The sequence below is a fragment of the Carassius gibelio genome, chromosome A18 (assembly GCF_023724105.1).
Source record: "Carassius gibelio isolate Cgi1373 ecotype wild population from Czech Republic chromosome A18, carGib1.2-hapl.c, whole genome shotgun sequence".
Lineage (NCBI taxonomy): Eukaryota > Metazoa > Chordata > Actinopteri > Cypriniformes > Cyprinidae > Carassius > Carassius gibelio.
In genome coordinates this window covers 22258228-22282290 of record NC_068388.1, presented here as the reverse complement: position 1 = coordinate 22282290, position 24063 = coordinate 22258228, and the positions used below count along the sequence as shown (strand labels likewise).

Genomic DNA, 24063 nt, shown 5'->3' with positions numbered 1-24063 from the left:
AGATTATTCATTTATTTGTTGGCTTAAATAAAAAATGAACTCCCTGTCTGACTTTTTTTGTAAAAAAATAAAAATTCGAGGAAATGCAAGAAAATTGCATACTTTCCCCCCCTTACGTTAGAAAGAGAACATGGCAGTTAAGAATATTTTTTTCTTAAGAATGCTTCGTGAATCCGGCGCGAGCGGCGTGAAAAAAAGGGCGCGCAGGTTATCGTGACGTCACAGAAAGAATTCGATTTCGTAGAACTTATAAGTCCAAGAAATCATTTTGTGGGTTTAGTAGCAGTGGCGAGTGAAACTGAGCAGTTATTTTCAGCGATTGTTATCGATTTTGACAACAATGTTTCAGCGACCTTGTCGAGTTCATCCGTTGACGGAGAGTCAGGTGTGTGATCTCAACACCCCCCCAAACCCCAGCAGCAGCACAGAGGAACAACATCCTCATGAGAGCACTGCTGATACTGCTGAGGGAAACGACCAGGAGAGGAAAGTGATGGAGAAAGGGAAGAAGAAAAAGAAGTGGTGGAGGTTGTCTTCTTTGTTTGGAGCTGTGAAGAAACATCTGAAGCGCAGCTCGAACCCAGTTCAGGGTGAAGTAGAGCTGCAGCAAGAGCAAGAGCAGAGTGAGGGAGTGAAGAACCCGAACCAGTGTAAAGACAGATGCAGTGATGGTAAATCAATGATCAACTCATAAGAATATGTTGCACAGTTTACTGAAGCTCTCTACTTTACATCAAATGCCATCAGTTATCCCTGGATATCCATTTTTAGTAAATTAATCTAGAGGATAGATTATAATAGCTTTCTTATTTAGTCTTCAATACCCTTTTCCTATCTTTTTAATGTTTCCTCAATATAGATAAGTCAAATCAGGCGAATCTTAAATAAAAACATTCACATAAGCACAATAATAAATAAAGAAATTTGAAGACTGATCAAGAGCAAGGTCCAGGATATGTTTAAAAATAATTCTATGAGATTATATATGAATTAAAATTGAATAATACAAATATTTGAACTTTTAGGTTAACTGCAGTTGTTTCATCTTTTAACAGACTACACTGTCAGACACAACCTCGTGAGTGATCAGCTGTGTGAAGGTGGATTTGACGCTGAGGCGACATGTTTGAAGGATGACCCTGAAGTAAGTAAAAGATGAATGAAAACTTGCCTAGCTAGCAAATACATTTAGTCCTGTCTTATCTTCATCATTTGGTTATATAATTATACTGTTAGGAAGGCCTCTCAGTGTATCTTTTTGTCCTGGTTGGATTTAAATTAAGTCAAACTACAAACTACATTTGGAAAAGAACTTTCACCTTACCGTTGTAAAAACTGTCTCTCTTTTAGCTTGGATCTCCACACCGTCTTCCAGAGGAGAATGATCTCAACATCCTGGCAAACAGAGGCCCAGACAGCCACGGATGTGATCTCAGCACTCCCCCAAACCCCAGCAGCAGCACAGAGGAACAACATCCTCATGAGAGCACTGCTGATGCTGCTGAGGGAAACGACCAGGAGAGGAAGGTGATGGAGAAAGAGAAGAAGAAAAAGAAGTGGTGGAGGGTGGCCTCTTTCTACGGAGCTGTGAAGAAACATCTGAAGCGCAGCTCGAACCCAGTTCAGGGTGAAGAAGAGCTGAAGCAAGAGCAAGAGCAGCAGAGAGAGAAAGTGAAGAACCAGAAAGAACAGAAAGCCAGATGCAGTGATGGTAAATGACATGAGCATGACCAGTCATCATTCATACCTACACATCCATTACTAGGACATTCATTAATTAATCAATTGAATCATTCTGGTTTTAAATGATAGATTATAATAGCTTTTAAGTATCTTGTTTGGTCTCTAATTTGGTCTAATTTTTAAGGTTTCCTCAATGAAGAATTTATAAAATGTGATAAATCTCAAATTTTAAATAAATAAAATCCACATCAACACATATAAAATCAACTTGAAAATGGATTAAGGTCATGATCAGATCTTTCATCCAGGAAATGTAAAATAAACAGTTTTTGTAATTTTATATGCACATAGTTTAGGGATGACAAATAATAACATGAACATATTTAATATAGTCTCTACTGATGTAAATGCTATCATGTGTAATTTAAGATTTTTTATATAAAATCAAATGGAATAATAACTATAACAAATGTTTAAAACTGCAGTTGTTTTATCTTGTAACAGACTTCATTTCCAGCCACTACCAGCTGGGTGATCTGCTGGGTGAAGGTGGATTTGGTTCTGTGTATGAGGCGAGACGTTTGGAGGATGACCTTAAAGTAAGTGAAAACTTGATGAAAATGCATCTAGCGAAGTGATTTTGCCCCGTCTCATCTTTATACTTCTGTGATGTCATGCTATTGTTTGCAAGGCCTCTCAGTGTATCTTTTTGTCCTGGTTGAACTTAAATTCAATTCAACTTTACAAAACTTGTCTGTATATATTTAATGGTGGCCTCTTCACAAGTTAATTGTTGTTTGTTTTCTTGATCAGGTGGCGGTCAAATATGTTAATAAGACCGAAACCTACAGGCCAAGTTTATACATTGTAAGTAAGATGCACTCTCTCTGTTCTCCTCTCACTAACTAGTAGGAAAACTGGACTAAGTGCTTATTTGGAAAACAACTTCTATCTTACCAACGTCTTTCTTTTAGCCTGGATATCAGCAACTCGTTCCACTGGAGATCGCTCTCACAATCCTGGCTAATAAAGGCCCCAGAGTGCCAGAGATCATCCAGCTGCTGGACTGGAAGGACTACAATGACCATTTCGTCATGATCCTTGAATGTCCCTCTCCTTGCGAGACTTTGGAAGACTTTGTGGGGCGTCAGGGTGGACGTCTCAACGAGAGCTTAGCACGGCGAGTCATGATGCAGGTGACTAAGGCTGCGAACGTGTGCTGCCAGCGCCAAGTGTTCCACCGTGACATCAAACTGAGCAACCTTCTCATCAACAACCAGACACTTGAAGTCAAACTAATTGACTTTGGGTGTGGGGACATTCTGAGGACAACTGTCTACATGTCATACTCTGGTATGTACTGTATCTAAAAGCTACAACTCGATTATATTTTATATATATAGTGACGATTATATTATGAGTTGACCAGGCGTGAGTCACCAAAACAACAAGAAGCACCCGATATATATACAGTAGAATTACGACACTGTTACAGTCATGGATCTCGTCACTGTTGTGAACCGAACTTGAGCATCTAACAAAATCTTTTTCTTCCAGGCACAGCAACATACTCCCCTCCTGAGTTTCACATAAAGGGAAAGTACCACGGCAAGCCTGCGACGGTTTGGTCACTGGGGGTTCTGTTATTTAAAATAGTGGCAGGATATTATCCAAGTTTCTTAGATCTGCACATGCTCAAACTGCATCTCTGGTCCAAAACTGGTCTGTCAAACGGTAAGAGTTCAGTTATCATTTTAAACATACAAAACATGGACAAGTGGCTTTCTGAAAGATGGCGTTAGAAAATGCATGAAGTTTTCTTGATTTCTGATGCCTGAACTCAGATCGTACAGCTAATATGATCATTAAATTAAAGCTGGTGTTAAGTTTAAAGTAACATTCAGATGTCCCTCTCATCTTTCTGCACAGAATGCTGCAGATTGCTCCGCGCTCTCCTGCAAATAAAGCCAAAGAACCGAATTCAGCTGGAGGAAATCCTTTCCCACAAGTGGTTTACGATACTAAACCTAAGATCACCTTAAAATAATTTGACGTTTAACATTTTTCTTTTCAATTTTCAATTTTTCAAATCAAGTTTTCTCGCTTTGCTTTTATTGTTATATTTAATAAGTTGTATGTTTTACCTTATAAAATGTCATTTTTTAGTGTATTCACAAATGTAATAATACTGTATTTGTTTCTGTTTTGTTTCAGGTCACCACATAAGACCACCTCAGAAGTTGTTGTATCTTCAGCTCTCCAATGGTTCCTGCAATAGTTGCAGCAGTATCAGAGGCCCAGTCTACAACGTCTGTCCCCTGCAGTCCAAAGCATCCCAGAAAAGCTGTTTTAAACTAGAATATATATTAAGTTAAAGTGTTATTGTCATGTTAACGCTTTAGGAGTAGTGGGATGTTGATCAGTACTGGCTTGGGATGGGTGTCATCACGTGTCTCAACCAATGAGAGCATTTGTGGTGGGCCTAAGACTGCAGCAGCTCACATGAAGCGCTCAGGACTTCATAAGTGGGAAACCCAAAGTTTCTGTTAACACATAAAGGCAGCAGAGATGCGGTCTCGCTCAGCACAGTGGAGTGCATCGATTTGTTTTGAGTCTTTTGGGAAGCGGTAAAACACGGCCCTCTCACAATACACAGAAATCTGCTGAAATCATCCGTGAAGCAGTTTTCTGTGTAGCATCTCTGCACATCATCTGAGTAGAAGTTTAATATATTGTGTATATTAAATTTTCTTATTTTTGGCACAGTCTATAAAAAGTATGCCAGACCTACAATTCACTGCTTTTTGTATGTTATATAACTTTTATGTGAAAAATAAAATCTTGAATCTTGAATATATTGTTTTACAGATTTATCACATTTGCTGCTCAGAAATGTTCACACAATCACGCTGCATGTGTTAGAAATTCTGCGGTCCGCTCACACTACATGTACCGAACCGAACTGAACCGTTCTCTGGCCCACCTCTTCCAACCGAGCCGGGGCCAGCTAAACGAACCACGGCACGGAGTGATCACACTAGATACACCCTTATTCTCCTGCATCCCGCACACACGAGTCTCTACTCACCCATCAAGTGTCCCACACCGCACTCGATAGTGCAGGTCTCCACTCGGAAGGCATCTGTTATAATCGTATGATGGAGGCTCTGAACTCTGAGCATAACTTTATTTTCTATAACAAACTATAAAATATTTTTAAATAAAGTAAAAAAAAACAACAATAAAGTAAAACCACAGACTGCAACACTGTAAAGTACCATCTGAACATGTTAAAAGCTATAGACATCAGGAGAAATTAACAACTTGATTGATATAATACACTATAGGCTATAGCAGATACACAAAGACAGCACACACACACACACACAGAGAGAGAGAGAAATAAATCTTGATTTGGAAGAAGCCTGCACAAGTTATTAAAGCAAAAGTCATGCCTTTATTAGTATTTTATATAAAATATATGTATTGAATTGTCATTAAACTGGACAATACATACATATTCCAGTAAAAGTTATGCATTGGATTTGTTGTGAAATACATTTTTGTATATAAAATCGATTGAAACACTGAGACAAAGTGTTTATATATGCATTCTATATTAGGGTGACCAGATGTCCCCGTTCAAAATAACCAGCGCACACACTGGAAATGCTAGAACAATTTAGCCTTCTGGATATCATATGATTGCAACTATTGCGATTACTTGGTCACATCTCGCAAGCCGTTATTGTAGCCATGAAAAGCTTGGACAAGAGCATAGCGCTATTATCATCAGTTATCAAAAGAGACTGCATTATATACATATTAAAACAAAGTAATACCGTTGTGCAGTGTATTGCACAAGACATGTAGGTTGCGGGATTGTTTTGCACAATAGGCCTATTAAACATTCCTGAAAGTCAGCGAAACAACTCTGAAGTCTCTGATATGAATGATATAAAAAATAATAAACTAATCAGTTACACTTGCACAATTACATTTGCAGAAAGCACATACTTTGTAGTCAATATGAGCCTGAAATGCTAAATATTAACCCTGATTAGGGATAGAAAAGATCCATTTCCAGAAGCATGTTTTTATAAACAAAATTCGAAAGGTTTTCGACAGTTGTGAAAATGTTAAATACAGTTAGAAAATAACATATTTGTTGTTTTATTTATCATATGTTATCATATTTACTGTTTTATTTTAATGTGTTTTTGTAAAGCCATAATTTTGTTTTAATACCAGCCTGTTTTTAGATGTTTCCTGTTTGCAGGGGTGTAAAATATGGTACTTGAGTAATTTTACTTGATTATTGTACTTAAGCCCAGCAAAAAACGTTGGGTTGTTTTTTTTAACACAACGGTTGGGTTTCACATATTGGGTCAATGTGTTGGGTTATCTTAAAATTTGTTGGGTAATTTTTTTTTCGTCATTGGGTTATTTTTATTTATAACCCATCTGTTGGGTTAAATATGTTTCCCGCTTCACTCCTGTTCAAATTTTAACGGTCCAGTCAGAGACTCAGCTCGGACATCAGTGTGGCAGCCTGCCTGATTATGAAGGGTAAGTAACTTGTTAATATAATCGTGTGATGTACATAACTTTCATAACATTAAGTAATGTGTCTGATACGTTAATTTCTTGGTTTTTTATACGTTAAAAAGTTTTAATTCCCTTTAGTCCGTTTGTTTCCCCCAGATAATCAGATCGATTGTAAATGAATGCTATTCATGTTTGTTCGCCAGTATTAATACACTAAAAGATAAGCTGCAAAAAATGTTTAGACAAGTATTACTTAGAGTTAATAAAAATGTTAGAAAAGCCGCACGGACCATTTATCGGATCGGACCAGTGAAAGAAGCTGCTCGAGCTGAGCTCACACATCAGTCATGCGACAGACAGACTCCGCGAGAATTGTTTGAATGAACCTGCAATTTTCTGTTATAAAAGGTAAAAACACAGAAGAAAGAAAAGCGTGCAGTCGTGAGGTAATCTGCTCTTTCAGCGAAAGTTTATACCAGTGCCCCAAATTTACATAACGTTAACGTTACTCCTACAACAAACCTTTAAGAGGGGAGCGTAAAACAGAAGCCATATTCTTCTTAGCGCACCAGCACTAGTTAATTGTACTGTAAAAGTGTTTTTATGATTTATTATTGAATATTGTTATCCATCTATTGGAATACCCTACAATTACAGCAGTTTCTCTTATGAAGCTAGATTGATTGACATGTTTTTTAAATGTGTTGTACTAAATGTCTTTATACTTATGTTTTAGACAATGGACTTTGTTGTGGAGGAAAAAATAGAACAATAGAATAGATTCTGGTGGCCACGTATGGCTCGCGATGTCCGCGATTTTGTTTTGGCTTGTTCAGTTTGCGCCAGTGGTAAGTCATCTAACTGACCTCCTGATGGGCTTCTTCAACCGCTGTCTGTCCCTTCGAGACCCTGGTCACATATCGCTCTAGATTTTGTCACCGCCCTCCCGCCCTCTAATGGCATGACAGTTGTTTTGACTGTAGTGGACCCGTTCTCGAAGGCGGCACATTTCATTGCCTTGCCAAAATTACATAAAGCCAAGGAGACAGCGGTTACTGTTTTAGATCATGTCTTTCGGCTTCATGGCCTCCCGGTAGACGTGGTTTCAGACAGGGGATTTCAGTTTATATCTAAATTTTGTCAGTTAGCTTGTCGTCGGGTTATCATCCCCAAAGCAACGGACAATCTGAGCGAGCCAACCAAGATTTGGAGAGGACGTTGAGATGTTTGGTCTCCAAGAATCCTTCTTCCTGGAGTCAACAGCTCTCTATGGTGGAGTACGCCCACAATTCATTGCCAGTGTCAGCTACGGGCCTCTCTCCGTTTCAGTGTAGTGTAGGGTACCAGCCACCAGTGTTTCCCAGTCTGGAATCTGAAGTCGCGGTCCCCTCCGCTCACGCTTTTGTCCAGAGGTGCCACCGCACCTGGACCAGAGCCCGTGAGACTCTGCTCCGGGTGAGGGAGCGCACTAAGGCCAAGGCCGATCCCCACCGGTCAAAGCCTCCCGTCTACGTCGTGGGTCAAAAAGTGTGGCTTTCTACCAGTAACATTCCATTGCAATCCGTTTCTAATAAACTAGCTCCCAAATTTATCGACCCGTTCACTACCACAAAGATCATTAGTCCGGTGACAGTCCGCCTCAAACTACCTCCTGCGTACAAGAGGATACACCCCGCCTTTCATGTGTCCAAAATTAAACCCGTGTTTTATGCAGTATTAATCCGCCTACTCCGGTTCCCCCGCCGCCGCTTCTCGTAGATGGGGAACCGACTTATTCAGTTAATCGCATTCTGGACTCGAGACGGAGGGGATGAGGATTCCAGTATCTGGTGGACTGGGAAGGTTACGATCTGGAGGAGAGGAGTTGGGTACCTGCTAGGGACATATTGGATCACTCCCTTATTGATGAATTCAATCAGCAGGTAGGCCCTTCTGGGAACTCCTCCTTCTTGGGGGGGGTGGGGGGTACTGTCACGGTTGGTAAACCGTGATCTCGGGTTGTTTACACTTTGTGGTGAATTCTGTGTGTTTTGCGTCTGCACTGATTAGTTGTGGGCGTCTCCGTTAATTGTATCAGCAACAGCTGCCACTCATTACCCATCCACTATATAATGGCTTGTCTCACGTCCTGTGTTTGTGAAATCGTTGTTTCATGTCGTTGTGTTTACCCCAGTCTGGCTTCTGTGTAGTTTGCGTTGGATGTCTGTGTTTCCCCAGAACCTCATCCACTCTCCGCACGATCACTCAGCCACAGACACTTACCTTCGGCTCTGTTCCCCGCAGTTCCTGTGCCACTCTCTCCTGCTGCCTCACGCCATCAACACCCGGATTCCTCAGCTTCTCTCCACCACCGTCTGGACTTCTCACCGCCAAAACCATCCCTCTGGAGTGTTGCTGTATCATCGTCATTGTGTGTCTTTGTACCATCATCTATCCTCTCATTAAATATTTGTACTCGCTATTGTTTCCAGACTGTCCTTTCACCAGCCGTCACAAGTTCATCATTGAATTCAGTTATGTCATCTCTGTTCAGTTTAAGTAGTGTCTGTGCATTTATTTGCAATCAAGTCAATGATATCGCTGTAGATGAAGTGACCCCAACTAAGCAAGCCAGAGGCGACAACGGCAAGGAACCGAAACTCCATCGGTGACAGAATGGAGAAAAAAAACCTTGGGAGAAACCAGGCTCAGTTGGGGGGCCAGTTCTCCTCTGACCAGACGAAACCAGTAGTTCAATTCTAGGCTGCACCAAAGTCAGATTGTGCAGAAGAATCATCTGTTTCCTGTGGTCTTGTCCTGGTGGTCCTCTGAGACAAGGTCTTTACAGGGGATCTGTATCTGGGGCTCTAGTTGTCCTGGTCTCCGTTGTCTTTCAGGGCAGTAGAGGTCCTTTCTAGGTGCTGATCCACCATCATGTCTGGATACGTACTGGATCCGAGTGACTGCAGTGACCCTCTGGTCTGGATATAGACTGGATCTGGTTGCCACGGTGACCTCAGAACAAGAGAGAAACAGACAAATATTAGCGTAGATGCCATTCTTCTAATGATGTAGAAGGTACATGTAATGTGAAGTGTTTCCGGTTCCGGTTTACCTTATTAATGCAGCCTAAAAATACTTTAACGGATTTGGATATTAAAAGCATATTAGTATGTTATGTGTATGCCAGGTTAAAGAGATGGTCTTTAATCTAGATTTAAACTGCAAGAGTGTGTCTGCCTCCCGAACAATGTTAGGTGGGTTATTCCAGAGTTTAGGCGCCAAATAGGAAAAGGACCTGCCGCCCGCAGTTGATTTTGATATTCTAGGTATTATCAAATTGTCTGAGTTTTGTGAATGTAGCGGACGTAGAGGAGTATTATGTAAAAGGAGCTCATTCAAATACTGAGGTGCTAAACCATTCAGGGCTTTATAAGTAATAAGCAATATTTTAAAATCTATACGATGTTTGATAGGGAGCCAGTGCAGCAATGACAGGACCGGGCTAATATGGTCATACTTCCTGGTTCTAGTAAGAACTCTTGCTGCTGTATTTTGGACTAGCTGTAGTTTGTTTACTAAGCGTGCAGAACAACCACCCAATAAAGCATTACAATAATCTAACCTTGAGGTCATAAATGCATGGATTAACATTTCTGCATTTGACATTGAGAGCATAGGCTGTAATTTAGATATATTTTTGAGATGGAAAAAAGCAGTTTTACAAATGCTAGAAACGTGGCTTTCTAAGGAAAGATTGCGATCAAATAGCACACCTAGGTTCCTAACTGATGACGAAGAATTGACAGAGCAACCATCAAGTCTTAGACAGTGTTCTAGGTTATTACAAGCAGAGTTCTTAGGTCCTATAATTAACATCTCTGTTTTTTCTGAATTTAGCAGTAAGAAATTACTCGTCATCCAATTTTTTATATCGACTATGCATTCCATTAGTTTTTCAAATTGGTGTGTTTCACCGGGCCGCGAAGAAATATAGAGCTGAGTATCATCAGCATAACAGTGAAAGCTAACACCATGTTTCCTGATGATATCTCCCAAGGGTAACATATAAAGCGTGACGAGTAGCGGCCCTAGTATTGAGCCTTGAGGTACTCCATACTGCACTTGTGATCGATATGATACATCTTCATTCACTGCTACGAACTGATGGTGGTCATATAAGTACGATTTAAACCATGCTAATGCACTTCCACTGATACCAACAAATTGTTCAAGTCTATGCAAAAGAATGCTGTGGTCAGTTGTGTCAAACGCGGCACTAAGATCCAATAAAACTAATAGAGAGATACACCCACAATCAGATGATAAGAGCAGATAATTTGTAACTCTAAGGAGAGCAGTCTCAGTACTATGATACGGTCTAAATCCTGACTGGAAATCCTCACATATACCATTTTTCCACATGTCCTGGTGCTTGGTGACAAGGAAAACTCCTCCCAAGATTTTATTAATTTAAACGGGGGGGGGGGGGGGGGGGGCGATGGAACAGGAGACGATACTACAAGCAGTCGATCTGTGTTTCAAACTTTTCTTCGTATATGACATCTACTACCCAAAGCCCTCTGCTCATATTTGAGAGTTTTTGTAACACACAGTCTTTAATAGTTTCTTCTGCACAGTGTCTCCTCCTGAAAAACTTTGTATTTAGTAATCAGTAATTTTTATTTTATTTTATTGATCATCAGTAGGTCCAGCAGTATATTTTTTATTATTATTACTTGATTTTATGATTATTTTTTGTTTTATTATATGTTATGTTCATTTTATTTGAAAGTCTTAATATTTGCCAAGTGTGGTAACCCATATTCGGAATTGGTGCTCTGCATTTAACCCGTCCAAGTGCACACACACAGCAGTGAAAAGTGAACACACACCTAGAGCAGTGGGCAGCTATAGATCCAGCACCTGGGGAGCAACTGGGGGTTCAGTGCCTTGCTCAAGGGCAATTCAGTCATGAGTATTGAGGGTGGGAGAGAGCACTGTTCATTCACTCCCTCCACCTACAACTCCTGCCAGCACCGAGACTCAAACCTGCAACTTTTGGGTTACAGGTCCAACTCTTAACCATTAGGCCACAGCTGTGAACTGTATTAGCACATTTGTGTGTTTTGATATGAATATGAATCGACACATTTGTAAATCTTGAAAATGTCAGTTGTATTTTTACACGTTCTCTTAAGAAGTACTCATTCATTTTTATTTTTTTATTTTATCTCATGTACATTAAATATGGTTAACAGAAATTCAAATGTGCCTTTGATGTGCAAAATCCAATGAGGTTTATTTTCACACATCAAGCACACACATTTCAGCATAACTTTAGCTCAAAGCATTTTGAGGTAACAAAGTTGCTGTTTTTTCCCTCAATAAATAAATAAAATAAATATATAAAAAATCTCTCTCTCTCTATATATATTGTTCATTTTGATATATTTTTAAGCTGTACATATTGGCTGAAATACTATCAGTGACACAAATTCAAATACAATTCATGTTTTGGTATAGAGATGACAGCTTTTTTAAATGAAATGTTACAAATTTCCAAAACGTGTTTAAATGAGCCTCGTATGTTATATTTATTATAAATGATGTTTAGTGATGTATGTTCTTACCAGAGTGGACTTTTTACACCCCAGGATATTTGCGATGGTTATTATTTTTCAGTGTGAGTTTTGGTGAATTGTATAAAAAATAAAATAAAAAACCCTGTGGTAGGTTTGATCCTCAAACACCACTGTATCAATTATGATATTAATGTATGCAACCAACAACAATCAAATAAAAAACACAAAAACATACTGTCATATGTAAATTCGTAGATAATGACAAGTGAGATTTCAGTGATATTTTGACCACTGAAGTAGGATCTGCCCCCAGTTTTAATTTCAGAAATCTGGTCACCTTACTCTATCTATGTAGACAGATAGGCCTAGATAATTAGAGTTGCATTTATATGAAATTTAAATATTTAAATTCATAAAATACATTTAATAGATAAATTTTGTTTCATATGGTGGGCAACATGTATTTCTTTTCTTCTTAAATTGTGAATTGTTTAACAATTGTTTAATCTGGGTGTTTTAGGTATAGTTTACTCTTGTCATTGAATGATAGGCTCCTGGGATTCATTATGATCCCAGTTTAAAATATTAAAATCAGGGGTCTGATTCACGAAAATCATCTTAAGAAATATGTAAGAAAAATATGTTAAGAAATTTCCTAAGATAAATTCCAATAAGTTCTTAAGAAATGTAATTCTTGTAAAAAAAAAAAATCAGAAGAAGAAAATGAAATGCATTATTGAATCAGTGCTGGTTCTTGCTGAAGACTCGCTGATAAACTCAATGAAAAACACTTCGTAATAATCACAATAAACGCGCATGTTTTTTAATAAACAGCCTGTCACGAGATGAAGTGTGCGCGCGCTGCAGGTGTGCTTAATACCGCCAAAGATTATTGATTTATTTGTTGGCTAAAATTAAAAATGAACTCCCTGTCTGACTTGTTTTGTAAAAAAAAAAAATTAAATTCGTGGAAATGCAAGAAAATTGCATACTTTTTAGCCCCTTACGTTAGAAGGAGAACATGGCAGTTTTCCTTAAGAATGCTTCGTGAATCCGGCGCGAGCAGCGTGAAAAAAAGAAAAAGGGCGCGCGGGTTATCGTGACGTCACAGAAAGAATTCGATTTCGTAGAACTTATAAGTCCAAGAAATCATTTTGTGGGTTTAGTAGCAGTGGTGAGTGAAACTGAGCAGTTATTTTCAGCGATTGTTATCGATTTTGACAACAATGTTTCAGCGACCTTGTCGAGTTCATCCGTTGACGGAGAGTCAGGTGTGTGATCTCAGCACCCCCCCAAACTCCAGCAGCAGCACAGAGGAACAACATCCTCATGAGAGCACTGCTGATGCTGCTGAGGGAAACGACCAGGAGAGGAGGGTGATGGAGAAAGGGAAGAAGAAAAAGAAGTGGTGGAGGTTGTCTTCTTTGTTTGGAGCTGTGAAGAAACATCTGAAGCGCAGCTCGAACCCAGTTCAGGGTGAAGTAGAGCTGCAGCAAGAGCAAGAGCAGAGTGAGGGAGTGAAGAACCAGAACCAGTGTAAAGACAGATGCAGTGATGGTAAATCAATGATCAACTCATAAGAATATGTTACACAGTTTACTGAAGCTCTGTACTTTACATCAAATGCCATCAGTTATCCCTGGATATCCATTTGTAGTAAATTAATCTAGAGGATAGATTATAATAGCTTTCTTATTTAGTCTTCAATACCCTTTTCCTATCTTTTTAATGTTTCCTCAATATAGATAAGTCAAATCAGGGGAATCTTAAATTAAAAAAAAATCACATAAGCACAATAATAAATAAAGAAATTTGAAGACTGATCAAGGGCAAGATCCAGGATATGTTTAAAAATAATTCTATGAGATTATATATGAATTAAAATTGAATAATACAAATATTTGAACTTTTAGGTTAACTGCAGTTGTTTCATCTTTTAACAGACTACACTGTCAGACACAACCTCGTGAGTGATCAGCTGTGTGAAGGTGGATTTGACGCTGAGGCGACACATTTGAAGGATGACCCTGAAGTAAGTAAAAGATGAATGAAAACTTGCCTAGCTAGCAAATACATTTAGTCCTGTCTTATCTTCATCATTTGGTTATATAATTATATTGTTAGCAAGGCCTCTCAGTGTATCTTTTTGTCCTGGTTGGGTTTAAATTAAATCAAACTTTACAAAATGTAGCATAGATTTCATGACAGGAATGATGAGGCGTCTACACATGAGGTAAGTTGTTCATTTTCTTGATCAGGTGTCTGTGAAACATCTTAACAAGACTGATGAAGATGTGGGAGGTTTATACACTGTTAGTAGGATGCACTTCTCCTCTGTTTTAAAACAAACAGTTATTTATTTCAGTAGAGTAACTAAATCCTCGTTTGGAAAAGAACTTTCACCTTACCGTTGTAAAAACTGTCTCTCTTTTAGCTTGGATCTCTACAACGTCCTCCAGAGGAGAAGGACCTCAACATCCTGGCAAATAGAGGCCCAGACAGCCACGGGTGTGATCTCAGCACCCCCCCAAACCCCAGCAGCAGCACAGAGGAACAACATCCTCATGAGAGCACTGCTGATGCTGCTGAGGGAAACGACCAGGAGAGGAAGGTGATGGAGAAAGAGAAGAAGAAAAAGAAGTGGTGGAGGGTGGCCTCTTTCTACGGAGCTGTGAAGAAACATCTGAAGCGCAGCTCGAACCCAGTTCAGGGTGAAGAAGAGCTGAAGCAAGAGCAAGAGCAGCAGAGAGAGAAAGTGAAGAACCAGAAAGAACAGAAAGCCAGATGCAGTGATGGTAAATGACATGAGCATGACCAGTCATCATTCATTCCTACACATCCATTACTGGGACATTCATTAATCAATCAATTGAATCATTCTAGTTTTAAATTATAGATTATAATAGCTTTTAAGCGTCTTGTTTGGTCTCTAATTTGGTCTAATTTTTAAGGTTTCCTCAATGAAGAATTGATAAAATGTGTTAAATCTGAAATTATAAATAAATAAAATCCACTTCAACACATATAAATCAACTTGAAAATGGATTAAGGTCATGATCAGATCTTTCATCCGGGAAATGTAAAATAAACAGTTTTTGTAATTTTATATGCACATAGTTTAGGGGTGACAAATAATAACATGAACATATTTAATATAGTCTCTACTGATGTAAATGTTATCATCTGTAATTTAAGATTTTTATATAAAATCAAATGGAATAATAACTATAACAAATGTGTAAAACTGCAGTTGTTTTATCTTGTAACAGACTTCATTTCCAGCCACTACCAGCTGGGTGATCTGCTGGGTGAAGGTGGATTTGGTTCTGTGTATGAGGCGAGACGTTTGGAGGATGACCTTAAAGTAAGTGAAAACTTGATGAAAACGTATCTAGCGAAGTGATTTTGCCCCGTCTCATCTTTATACTTCTGTGATGTCATGCTATTGTTTGCAAGGCCTCTCAGTGTATCTTTTTGTCCTGGTTGAACTTAAATTCAATTCAACTTTACAAAACTTGTCTGTTTAGATTTAATGGTGGCCTCTTCACAAGTTAATTGTTGTTTGTTTTCTTGATCAGGTGGCGGTCAAATATGTTAATAAGACCGAAACCTACAGGCCAAGTTTATACATTGTAAGTAAGATGCACTCTCTCTGTTCTCCTCTCACTAACTAGTAGGAAAACTGGACTAAGTGCTTATTTGGAAAACAACTTCTATCTTACCAACGTCTTTCTTTTAGCCTGGATATCAGCAACATGTTCCACTGGAGATCGCCCTCACAATCCTGGCTAATAAAGGCCCCAGAGTGCCAGAGATCATCCAGCTGCTGGACTGGAAGGACTACAATGACCATTTCGTCATGATCCTTGAATGTCCCTCTCCTTGCGAGACTTTGGAAGACTTTGTGGGGCGTCAGGGTGGACGTCTCAATGAGAGCTTAGCACGGCGAGTCATGATGCAGGTGACTAAAGCTGCGAACGTGTGCTGCCAGCGCCAAGTGTTCCACCGTGACATCAAACCGAGCAACCTTCTCATCAACAACCAGACACTTGAAGTCAAACTAATTGACTTTGGGTGTGGGGACATTCTGAGGACAACTGTCTACATGTCATACTCTGGTATGTACTGTATCTAAAAGCTGCAACTCTAGTGACGATTATATTATGAGTTGACCAGGTGTGGGTCACCAAAACAACAAGAAGCACCCGATATATATACAGTAGAATTACGACACTGTTACAGTCATGGATCTCGTCACTGTTGTGAACCGAACTTGAGCATCTAACAAAATCTTTTTCTTCCAGGCACAGCAACATACGTCCCTCCTGAGTTTCACATAAAGGGAAAGTACCACGGCAAGCCTGCGACGGTTTGGTCACTGGGGGTTCTGTTATTTAAAATAGTGGCCGGATATTATCCAAGTTTCTTAGATCTGCACATGCTCAAACTGCATCTCTGGTCCAAAACTGGTCTGTCAAACGGTAAGAGTTCAGTTATCATTTTAAACATACAAAACATGGACAAGTGGCTTTCTGAAAGATGGCGTTAGAAATTGCATGAAGTTTTCTTGATTTCTGATGCCTGAACTCAGATCGTACAGCTAATATGATCATTAAATTAAAGCATGTGTTAAGTTTAAAGTAATATTCAGATGTCCCTCTCATCTTTCTGCACAGAATGCTGCAGATTGCTCCGCGCTCTCCTGCAAATAAAGCCAAAGAACCGAATTCAGCTGGAGGAAATCCTTTCCCACAAGTGGTTTACGGTACTAAACCTAAGATCAACTTAAAATAATTTGACATGTTTAAAATTTTTCTTTTCAATTTTCAAATCAAGTTTTCTCGCTTTGCTTTTATTGTTAGATTTAATAAGTTGTATGTTTTACCTTATAAAATGTCATTCGTAGTGTATTAACACTTGTAATAATACTGTATTTGTTTCTGTTTTGTTTCAGGCCACCACATAAGACCACCTCAGAAAGAAGTTGTTGTATCTTCAGCTCTCCAATGGTTCCTGCAATAGTTGCAGCAGTATCAGAGGCCCAGTCTACAACGTCTGTCCCCTGCAGTCCAAAACATCCCAGAAAAGCTGTTTTAAACTAGAATATATATTAAGTTAAAATGTTATTGTCACCTTAACGTTTTAATTGATTAACGGCAACAATTATTTTATCGCGCGTTAACAGTTGTTTGTTAATATGAAAGTCCATTGCTCACTGGCTCTGAATACACATACAGTCAAAGCATTGGTCACAGGAGGAGTGGGATGTTGATCAGTACTGACTTGGGATGGGTGTCATCACGTGTCTCAACCAATGAGAGCATTTGTGGTGGGCCTAAGACTGCAGCAGCTCACATGAAGTGCTCGGGACTTCATAAGTGGGAAACCCAAAGTTTCTGTTAACACGTGAAGGCAGCAGAGAAGTGCTCTCGCTCAACACAGTGGAGTGCATCAATTTGTTTTGAGTCTTTTGTGAAGCGGTAAAACACGGCCCTCTCACAATACACAGAAATCTGCTGAAATCATCCGTGAAGCAGTTTTCTGTGTAGCATCTCTGCACATCATCTGTGTAGAAGTTTAATATATTGTGTATATTTAATTTTCTTATTTTTGGCACAGTCTATAAAGAGTATTCCAGACCTACAATTCACTGCTTTTTGTATGTTATATAACTTTTATGTGAAAAATAAAATCTTGAATCTTGAATATATTGTTTTACAGATCTATCACATTTGCTGCTCAGAAATGTTCACACAATCACGCTGCATGTGTTAGAAGTTTTGTGCTTTATTTATAGATAAATAAATAATTAAAAGATATATCTCTCTCTCTTTATATAAATATATATATTGGGGGTGTAACGGTACGTGTATTGGTACCAGACCATTTCAGTACAGGGCTTTCGGTATGGAGCATGTGTGTACCGAATGCAGAATATGGGTACATTTTTGTGTTTCCAAATGAACATATTAAGTGGCGGAAGTCTCCGCGTTCAGCGCAAATCCCGCCCTGATTCTAAGGTCTGTGACACACTGGCTGCGTGGCGTGAGCGTGGCGTGGTTTAAGACAGAGTATTTTATTTAGTGGAGAACTTTGCAGCAGTATTTTATTTCTTATTCTTTTTTTATTTTATATATATTTCATTAAAAAGTATTTTAAAAAACAAATTGTTAAAAAAAAAAGTTTATAGTAATAAACAACCTGCAGTTTAATGTTTGCATTTCTATCCCTTATTGTACCGAAAATGAACCGAACCATGACTTTAAAACCGAGGTACGTACCGAACCGTGATTTTTGAGTACTGTTACAGCCCTAATATATATATATATATATATATATATATATATATATATATATATATATATATATATATATATTTCATTTTGATATATGTTTAAGCTGTAGTATATTGGTTGAATGCACAAAATGAGTGCAAATACTGTCAGTGACAAGAATTTAAATATAATTCATGTTTTGATATATAGACATGACAGCTTTTTTAAATGTTTAGTGTTGTTCTTACCAGAGTGGACTTTTTACACTCCAGGATTTGCAATGGTTATTATTTTTCGGTGTGATTTTTGGTGAATTGTATAAAAATAAAAATAAAACCCTGGGGTAGGTTTGATCCTCAAACACCACTGTATCAATTATGAAATTAATGTATGGAACCCACAACAATCAAATAAAAACACAAAAACATACTGTCCCAGTTTTTTAATTCGTAGATAATAACAAGTGAGATTTCAGTGATATTTTGACCACTGAAGTGCCCCCGGTTTTAATTTCAGAAATCTGGTCACCTTAGTCTATATCTATAGACAGATAGGCCTAGATAATTATAAGAGTTGCATTTATATGAAATTTAAATATTTAAATTCATAAAATACATTTAATACATATATTTTGTTTCATATGGTGGGCAACATGTTTTTCTTTACTAGTTTAATTGTGAATTGTTTAACAATTGTTTAATCGGTCTTTTAGGTATAGTTTACTATTGTCATTGAATGATAGACCCCTGGGATTCATTATGATCCCAGTTTAAAATATTAAAATCAGGGGTCTGATTCACGAAAATCATCTTAAGAAATCTGTAAGAAAAATAAGTTAAGAAATGTCCTAAGAAAAATTCCAAAAAGTTCTTAAAAAATGCGATTCTTGTAAAAAAAAATTCCGAAGAAGAAAATGACATGCATTATTGAATCAGTGCTGGTTCTTGCTGAAGACTCGCTGATAAACTCAATGAAAAACACTTCGTAATCACAATAAACGCGCATGTTTTTGAATAAAGAGCCTGTCACGAGATGAAGTGTGCGCGCGCTGCACGTGTGCGTAATACCGCCAAATATTGTTCATTTATTTGTTGGCTTAAATTAAAAATGAACTCCCTTTCTGACTTGTTCTGTAAAAAAAAATAAAATTCTCGGAAATGCAAGAAAATTGCATACTTTTTCCCCCCTTACGTTAGAAGGAGAACATGGCAGTTAAGAATATTTTTTTCTTAAGAATGCTTCGTGAATCCGGCGCGAGCGGCGTGAAAAAAAAAAAAAAAAAAAAAAAAAAAAAAAAGGGCGCGCAGGTTATCGTGACGTCACAGAAAGAATTCGATTTCGTAGAACTTATAAGTCCAAGAAATCATTTTGTGGGTTTAGTAGCAGTGGTGAGTGAAACTGAGTAGTTATTTTCAGCGATTGTTATCGATTTTGACAACAATGTTTCAGCGACCTTGTCGAGTTCATCCGTTGACGGAGAGTCAGGTGTGTGATCTCAACACCCCCCCAAACCCCAGCAGCAGCACAGAGGAACAACATCCTCATGAGAGCACTGCTGATGCTGCTGAGGGAAAAGACGAGGAGAGGAAGGTTATGGAGAAAGGGAAGAAGAAAAAGAAGTGGTGGAGGTTGTCTTCTTTGTTTGGAGCTGTGAAGAAACATCTGAAGCGCAGCTCGAACCCAGTTCAGGGTGAAGTAGAGCTGCAGCAAGAGCCAGAGCAGAGTGAGGGAGTGAAGAACCAGAACCAGTGTAAAGACAGATGCAGTGATGGTAAATCAATGATCAACTCATAAGAATATGTTACACAGTTTACTGAAGCTCTGTACTTTACATCAAATGCCATCATTTATCCCTGGATATCCATTTGTAGTAAATTAATCTAGAGGATAGATTATAATAGTTGTCTTATTTAGTCTTCAATACCCTTTTCCTATCTTTTTAATGTTTCCTCAATATAGATAAGTCAAATCAGGGGAATCTTAAATAAAAACATTCATATAAGCACAATAATAAATAAAGAAACTTGAAGACTGATCAAGGATAAGATCCAGGATATGTTTAAAAATAATTCTATGAGATTATATATGAATTAAAATTGAATAATACAAATATTTGAACTTTTAGGTTAACTGCAGTTGTTTCATCTTTTAACAGACTACACTGTCAGACACAACCTCGTGAGTGATCAGCTGTGTGAAGGTGGATTTGACGCTGAGGCGACACGTTTGAAGGATGACCCTGAAGTAAGTAAAAGATGAATGAAAACTTGCCTAGCTAGAAAATACATTTAGTCCTGTCTTATCTTCATCATTTGGTTATATAATTATATTGTTAGGAAGGCCTCTCAGTGTATATTTTTGTCCTGGTTGGGTTTAAATTAAATCAAACTTTACAAAATGTAGCATAGATTTCATGACAGGAATGATGAGGCGGCTACACATGAGGTAAGTTGTTCATTTTCTTGATCAGGTGTCTGTGAAACATCTTAACAAGACTGATGAAGATGTGGAAGGTTTATACACTGTTAGTAGGATGCACTTCTTCTCTCTTTTAAAACAAACAGTTATTTATTTCAGTAGAGTAACTAAATCCTCGTTTGGAAAAGAACTTTCACCTTACCGTTGTAAAAACTGTCTCTCTTTTAGCTTGGATCTCCACAACGTCTTCCAGAAGAGAAGGATCTCAACATCCTGGCAAATAGAGGCCCAGATAGCCACGGATGTGATCTCAGCACCCCCCCAAACCCCAGCAGCAGCACAGAGGAACAACATCCTCATGAGAGCACTGCTGATGCTGCTGAGGGAAACGACCAGGAGAGGAAGGTGATGGAGAAAGAGAAGAAGAAAAAGAAGTGGTGGAGGGTGGCCTCTTTCTACGGAGCTGTGAAGAAACATCTGAAGCGCAGCTCGAACCCAGTTCAGGGTGAAGAAGAGCTGAAGCAAGAGCAAGAGCAGCAGAGAGAGAAAGTGAAGAACCAGAAAGAACAGAAAGCCAGATGCAGTGATGGTAAATGACATGAGCATGACCAGTCATCATTCACACCTACACATCCATAACTGGGACATTAATTAATCAATTGGATCATTCTAGTTTTAAATTATAGATTATAATAGCTTTCAAGCGTCTTGTTTGGTCTCTAATTTGGTCTAATTTTTAAGGTTTCCTCAATGAAGAATTGATAAAATGTGTTAAATCTGAAATTATAAATAAATAAAATCCACTTCAACACATATAAATCAACTTGAAAATGGATTAAGGTCATGATCAGATCTTTCATCCGGGAAATGTAAAATAAACAGTTTTTGTAATTTTATATGCACATAGTTTAGGGGTGACAAATAATAACATGAACATATTTAATATAGTCTCTACTGATGTAAATGTTATCATCTGTAATTTAAGATTTTTATATAAAATCAAATGGAATAATAACTATAACAAATGTGTAAAACTGCAGTTGTTTTATCTTGTAACAGACTTCATTTCCAGCCACTACCAGCTGGGTGATCTGCTGGGTGAAGGTGGATTTGGTTCTGTGTATGAGGCGAGACGTTTGGAGGATGACCTTAAAGTAAGTGAAAACTTGATGAAAACGTATCTAGCGAAGTGATTTTGCCCCGTCTCATCTTTATACTTCTGTGATGTCATGCTATTGTTTGCAAGGCCTCTCAGTGTATCTTTTTGTCCTGGTTGAACTTAAATTCAATTCAACTTTACAAAACTTGTCTGTTTACATTTAATGGTGGCCTCTTCACAAGTTAATTGTTGTTTGTTTTCTTGATCAGGTGGCGGTCAAATATGTTAATAAGACCGAAACCTACAGGCCAAGTTTATACATCGTAAGTAAGATGCACTCTCTCTGTTCTCCTCTCACTAACTAGTAGGAAAACTGGACTAAGTGCTTATTTGGAAAACAACTTCTATCTTACCAACGTCTTTCTTTTAGCCTGGATATCAGCAACTCGTTCCACTGGAGATCGCCCTCACAATCCTGGCTAATAAAGGCCCCAGAGTGCCAGAGATCATCCAGCTGCTGGACTGGAAGGACTACAATGACCATTTCGTCATGATCCTTGAATGTCCCTCTCCTTGCGAGACTTTGGAAGACTTTGTGGGGCGTCAGGGTGGACGTCTCAACGAGAGCTTAGCACGGCGAGTCATGATGCAGGTGACTAAAGCTGCGAACGTGTGCTGCCAGCGCCAAGTGTTCCACCGTGACATCAAACCGAGCAACCTTCTCATCAACAACCAGACACTTGAAGTCAAACTAATTGACTTTGGGTGTGGGGACATTCTGAGGACAACTGTCTACATGTCATACTCTGGTATGTACTGTATCTAAAAGCTACAACTCTAGTGACGATTATATTATGAGTTGACCAGGCGTGGGTCACCAAAACAACAAGAAGCACCCGATATATATACAGTAGAATTACGACACTGTTACAGTCATGGATCTCGTCACTGTTGTGAACCGAACTTGAGCATCTAACAAAATCTTTTTCTTCCAGGCACAGCAACATACGTCCCTCCTGAGTTTCACATAAAGGGAAAGTACCACGGCAAGCCTGCGACGGTTTGGTCACTGGGGGTTCTGTTATTTAAAATAGTGGCAGGATATTATCCAAGTTTCTTAGATCTGCACATGCTCAAACTGCATCTCTGGTCCAGAACTGGTCTGTCAAACGGTAAGAGTTCAGTTATCATTTTAAACATACAAAACAAGGACAAGTGGCTTTCTGAAAGATGGCGTTAGAAAATGCATGAAGTTTTCTTGATTTCTGATGCCTGAACTCAGATCGTACAGCTAATATGATCATTAAATTAAAGCATGTGTTAAGTTTAAAGTAATATTCATGTGTCCCTCTCATCTTTCTGCACAGAATGCTGCAGATTGCTCCGCGCTCTCCTGCAAATAAAGCCAAAGAACCGAATTCAGCTGGAGGAAATCCTTTCCCACAAGTGGTTTACGGTACTAAACCTAAGATCAACTTAAAATAATTTGACATGTTTAACATTTTTCTTTTCAATTTTCAATTTTCAAATCAAGTTTTCTCACTTTGCTTTTATTGTTAGATTTAATAAGTTGTATGTTTTACCTTATAAAATGTCATTCGTAGTGTATTTACACTTGTAATAATACTGTATTTGTTTCTGTTTTGTTTCAGGTCACCACATAAGACCACCTCAGAAGTTGTTGTATCTTCAGCTCTCCAATGGTTCCTGCAATAGTTGCAGCAGTATCAGAGGCCCAGTCTACAACGTCTGTCCCCTGCAGTCCAAAACATCCCAGAAAAGCTGTTTTAAACTAGAATATATATTAAGTTAAAATGTTATTGTCACCTTAACGTTTTAATTGATTAACGGCAACAATTATTTTAGCGCGCGTTAACAGTTGTTTGTTAATATGAAAGTCCATCGCTCACTGGCTCTGAATACACATACAGTCAAAGCATGGGTCACAGGAGGAGTGGGATGTTGATCAGTACTGACTTGGGATGGGTGTCATCACGTGTCTCAACCAATGAGAGCATTTGTGGTGGGCCTAAGACTGCAGCAGCTCACATGAAGTGCTCAGGACTTCATAAGTGGGAAACCCAAAGTTTCTGTTAACACGTAAAGGCAGCAGAGAAGTGCTCTCGCTCAGCACAGTGGAGTGCATCGATTTGTTTTGAGTCTTTTGTGAAGCGGTAAAACACGGCCCTCTCACAATACACAGAAATCTGCTGAAATCATCCGTGAAGCAGTTTTCTGTGTAGCATCTCTGCACATCATCTGTGTAGAAGTTTAATATATTGTGTATATTTAATTTTCTTATTTTTGGCACAGTCTATAAAGAGTATTCCAGACCTACAATTCACTGCTTTTTGTATGTTATATAACTTTTATGTGAAAAATAAAATCTTGAATCTTGAATATATTGTTTTACAGATCTATCACATTTGCTGCTCAGAAATGTTCACACAATCACGCTGCATGTGTTAGAAGTTTT

At 38.5% G+C, this 24063-nt stretch overlaps 1 protein-coding gene across 1 annotated transcript in view; it reads left to right on the top strand.

Annotated features, from left to right (window-relative positions):
- Nucleotides 1-16834, top strand: part of LOC127934289 (serine/threonine-protein kinase pim-3-like) — a 32801-nt gene extending 15967 nt beyond the window's left edge. Inside the window, exons 3-7 of the mRNA XM_052531568.1 lie at nucleotides 2658-2879; nucleotides 15757-15913; nucleotides 16100-16276; nucleotides 16472-16560; nucleotides 16750-16834. Coding sequence (XP_052387528.1) covers nucleotides 2778-2879; nucleotides 15757-15913; nucleotides 16100-16276; nucleotides 16472-16560; nucleotides 16750-16761 — 537 coding nt within the window. The 5' untranslated portion in view covers nucleotides 2658-2777 and the 3' untranslated portion in view covers nucleotides 16762-16834. The remainder of the gene's footprint in view (nucleotides 1-2657; nucleotides 2880-15756; nucleotides 15914-16099; nucleotides 16277-16471; nucleotides 16561-16749) is intronic.
- Nucleotides 16835-24063: the final 7229 nt, after the last annotated feature.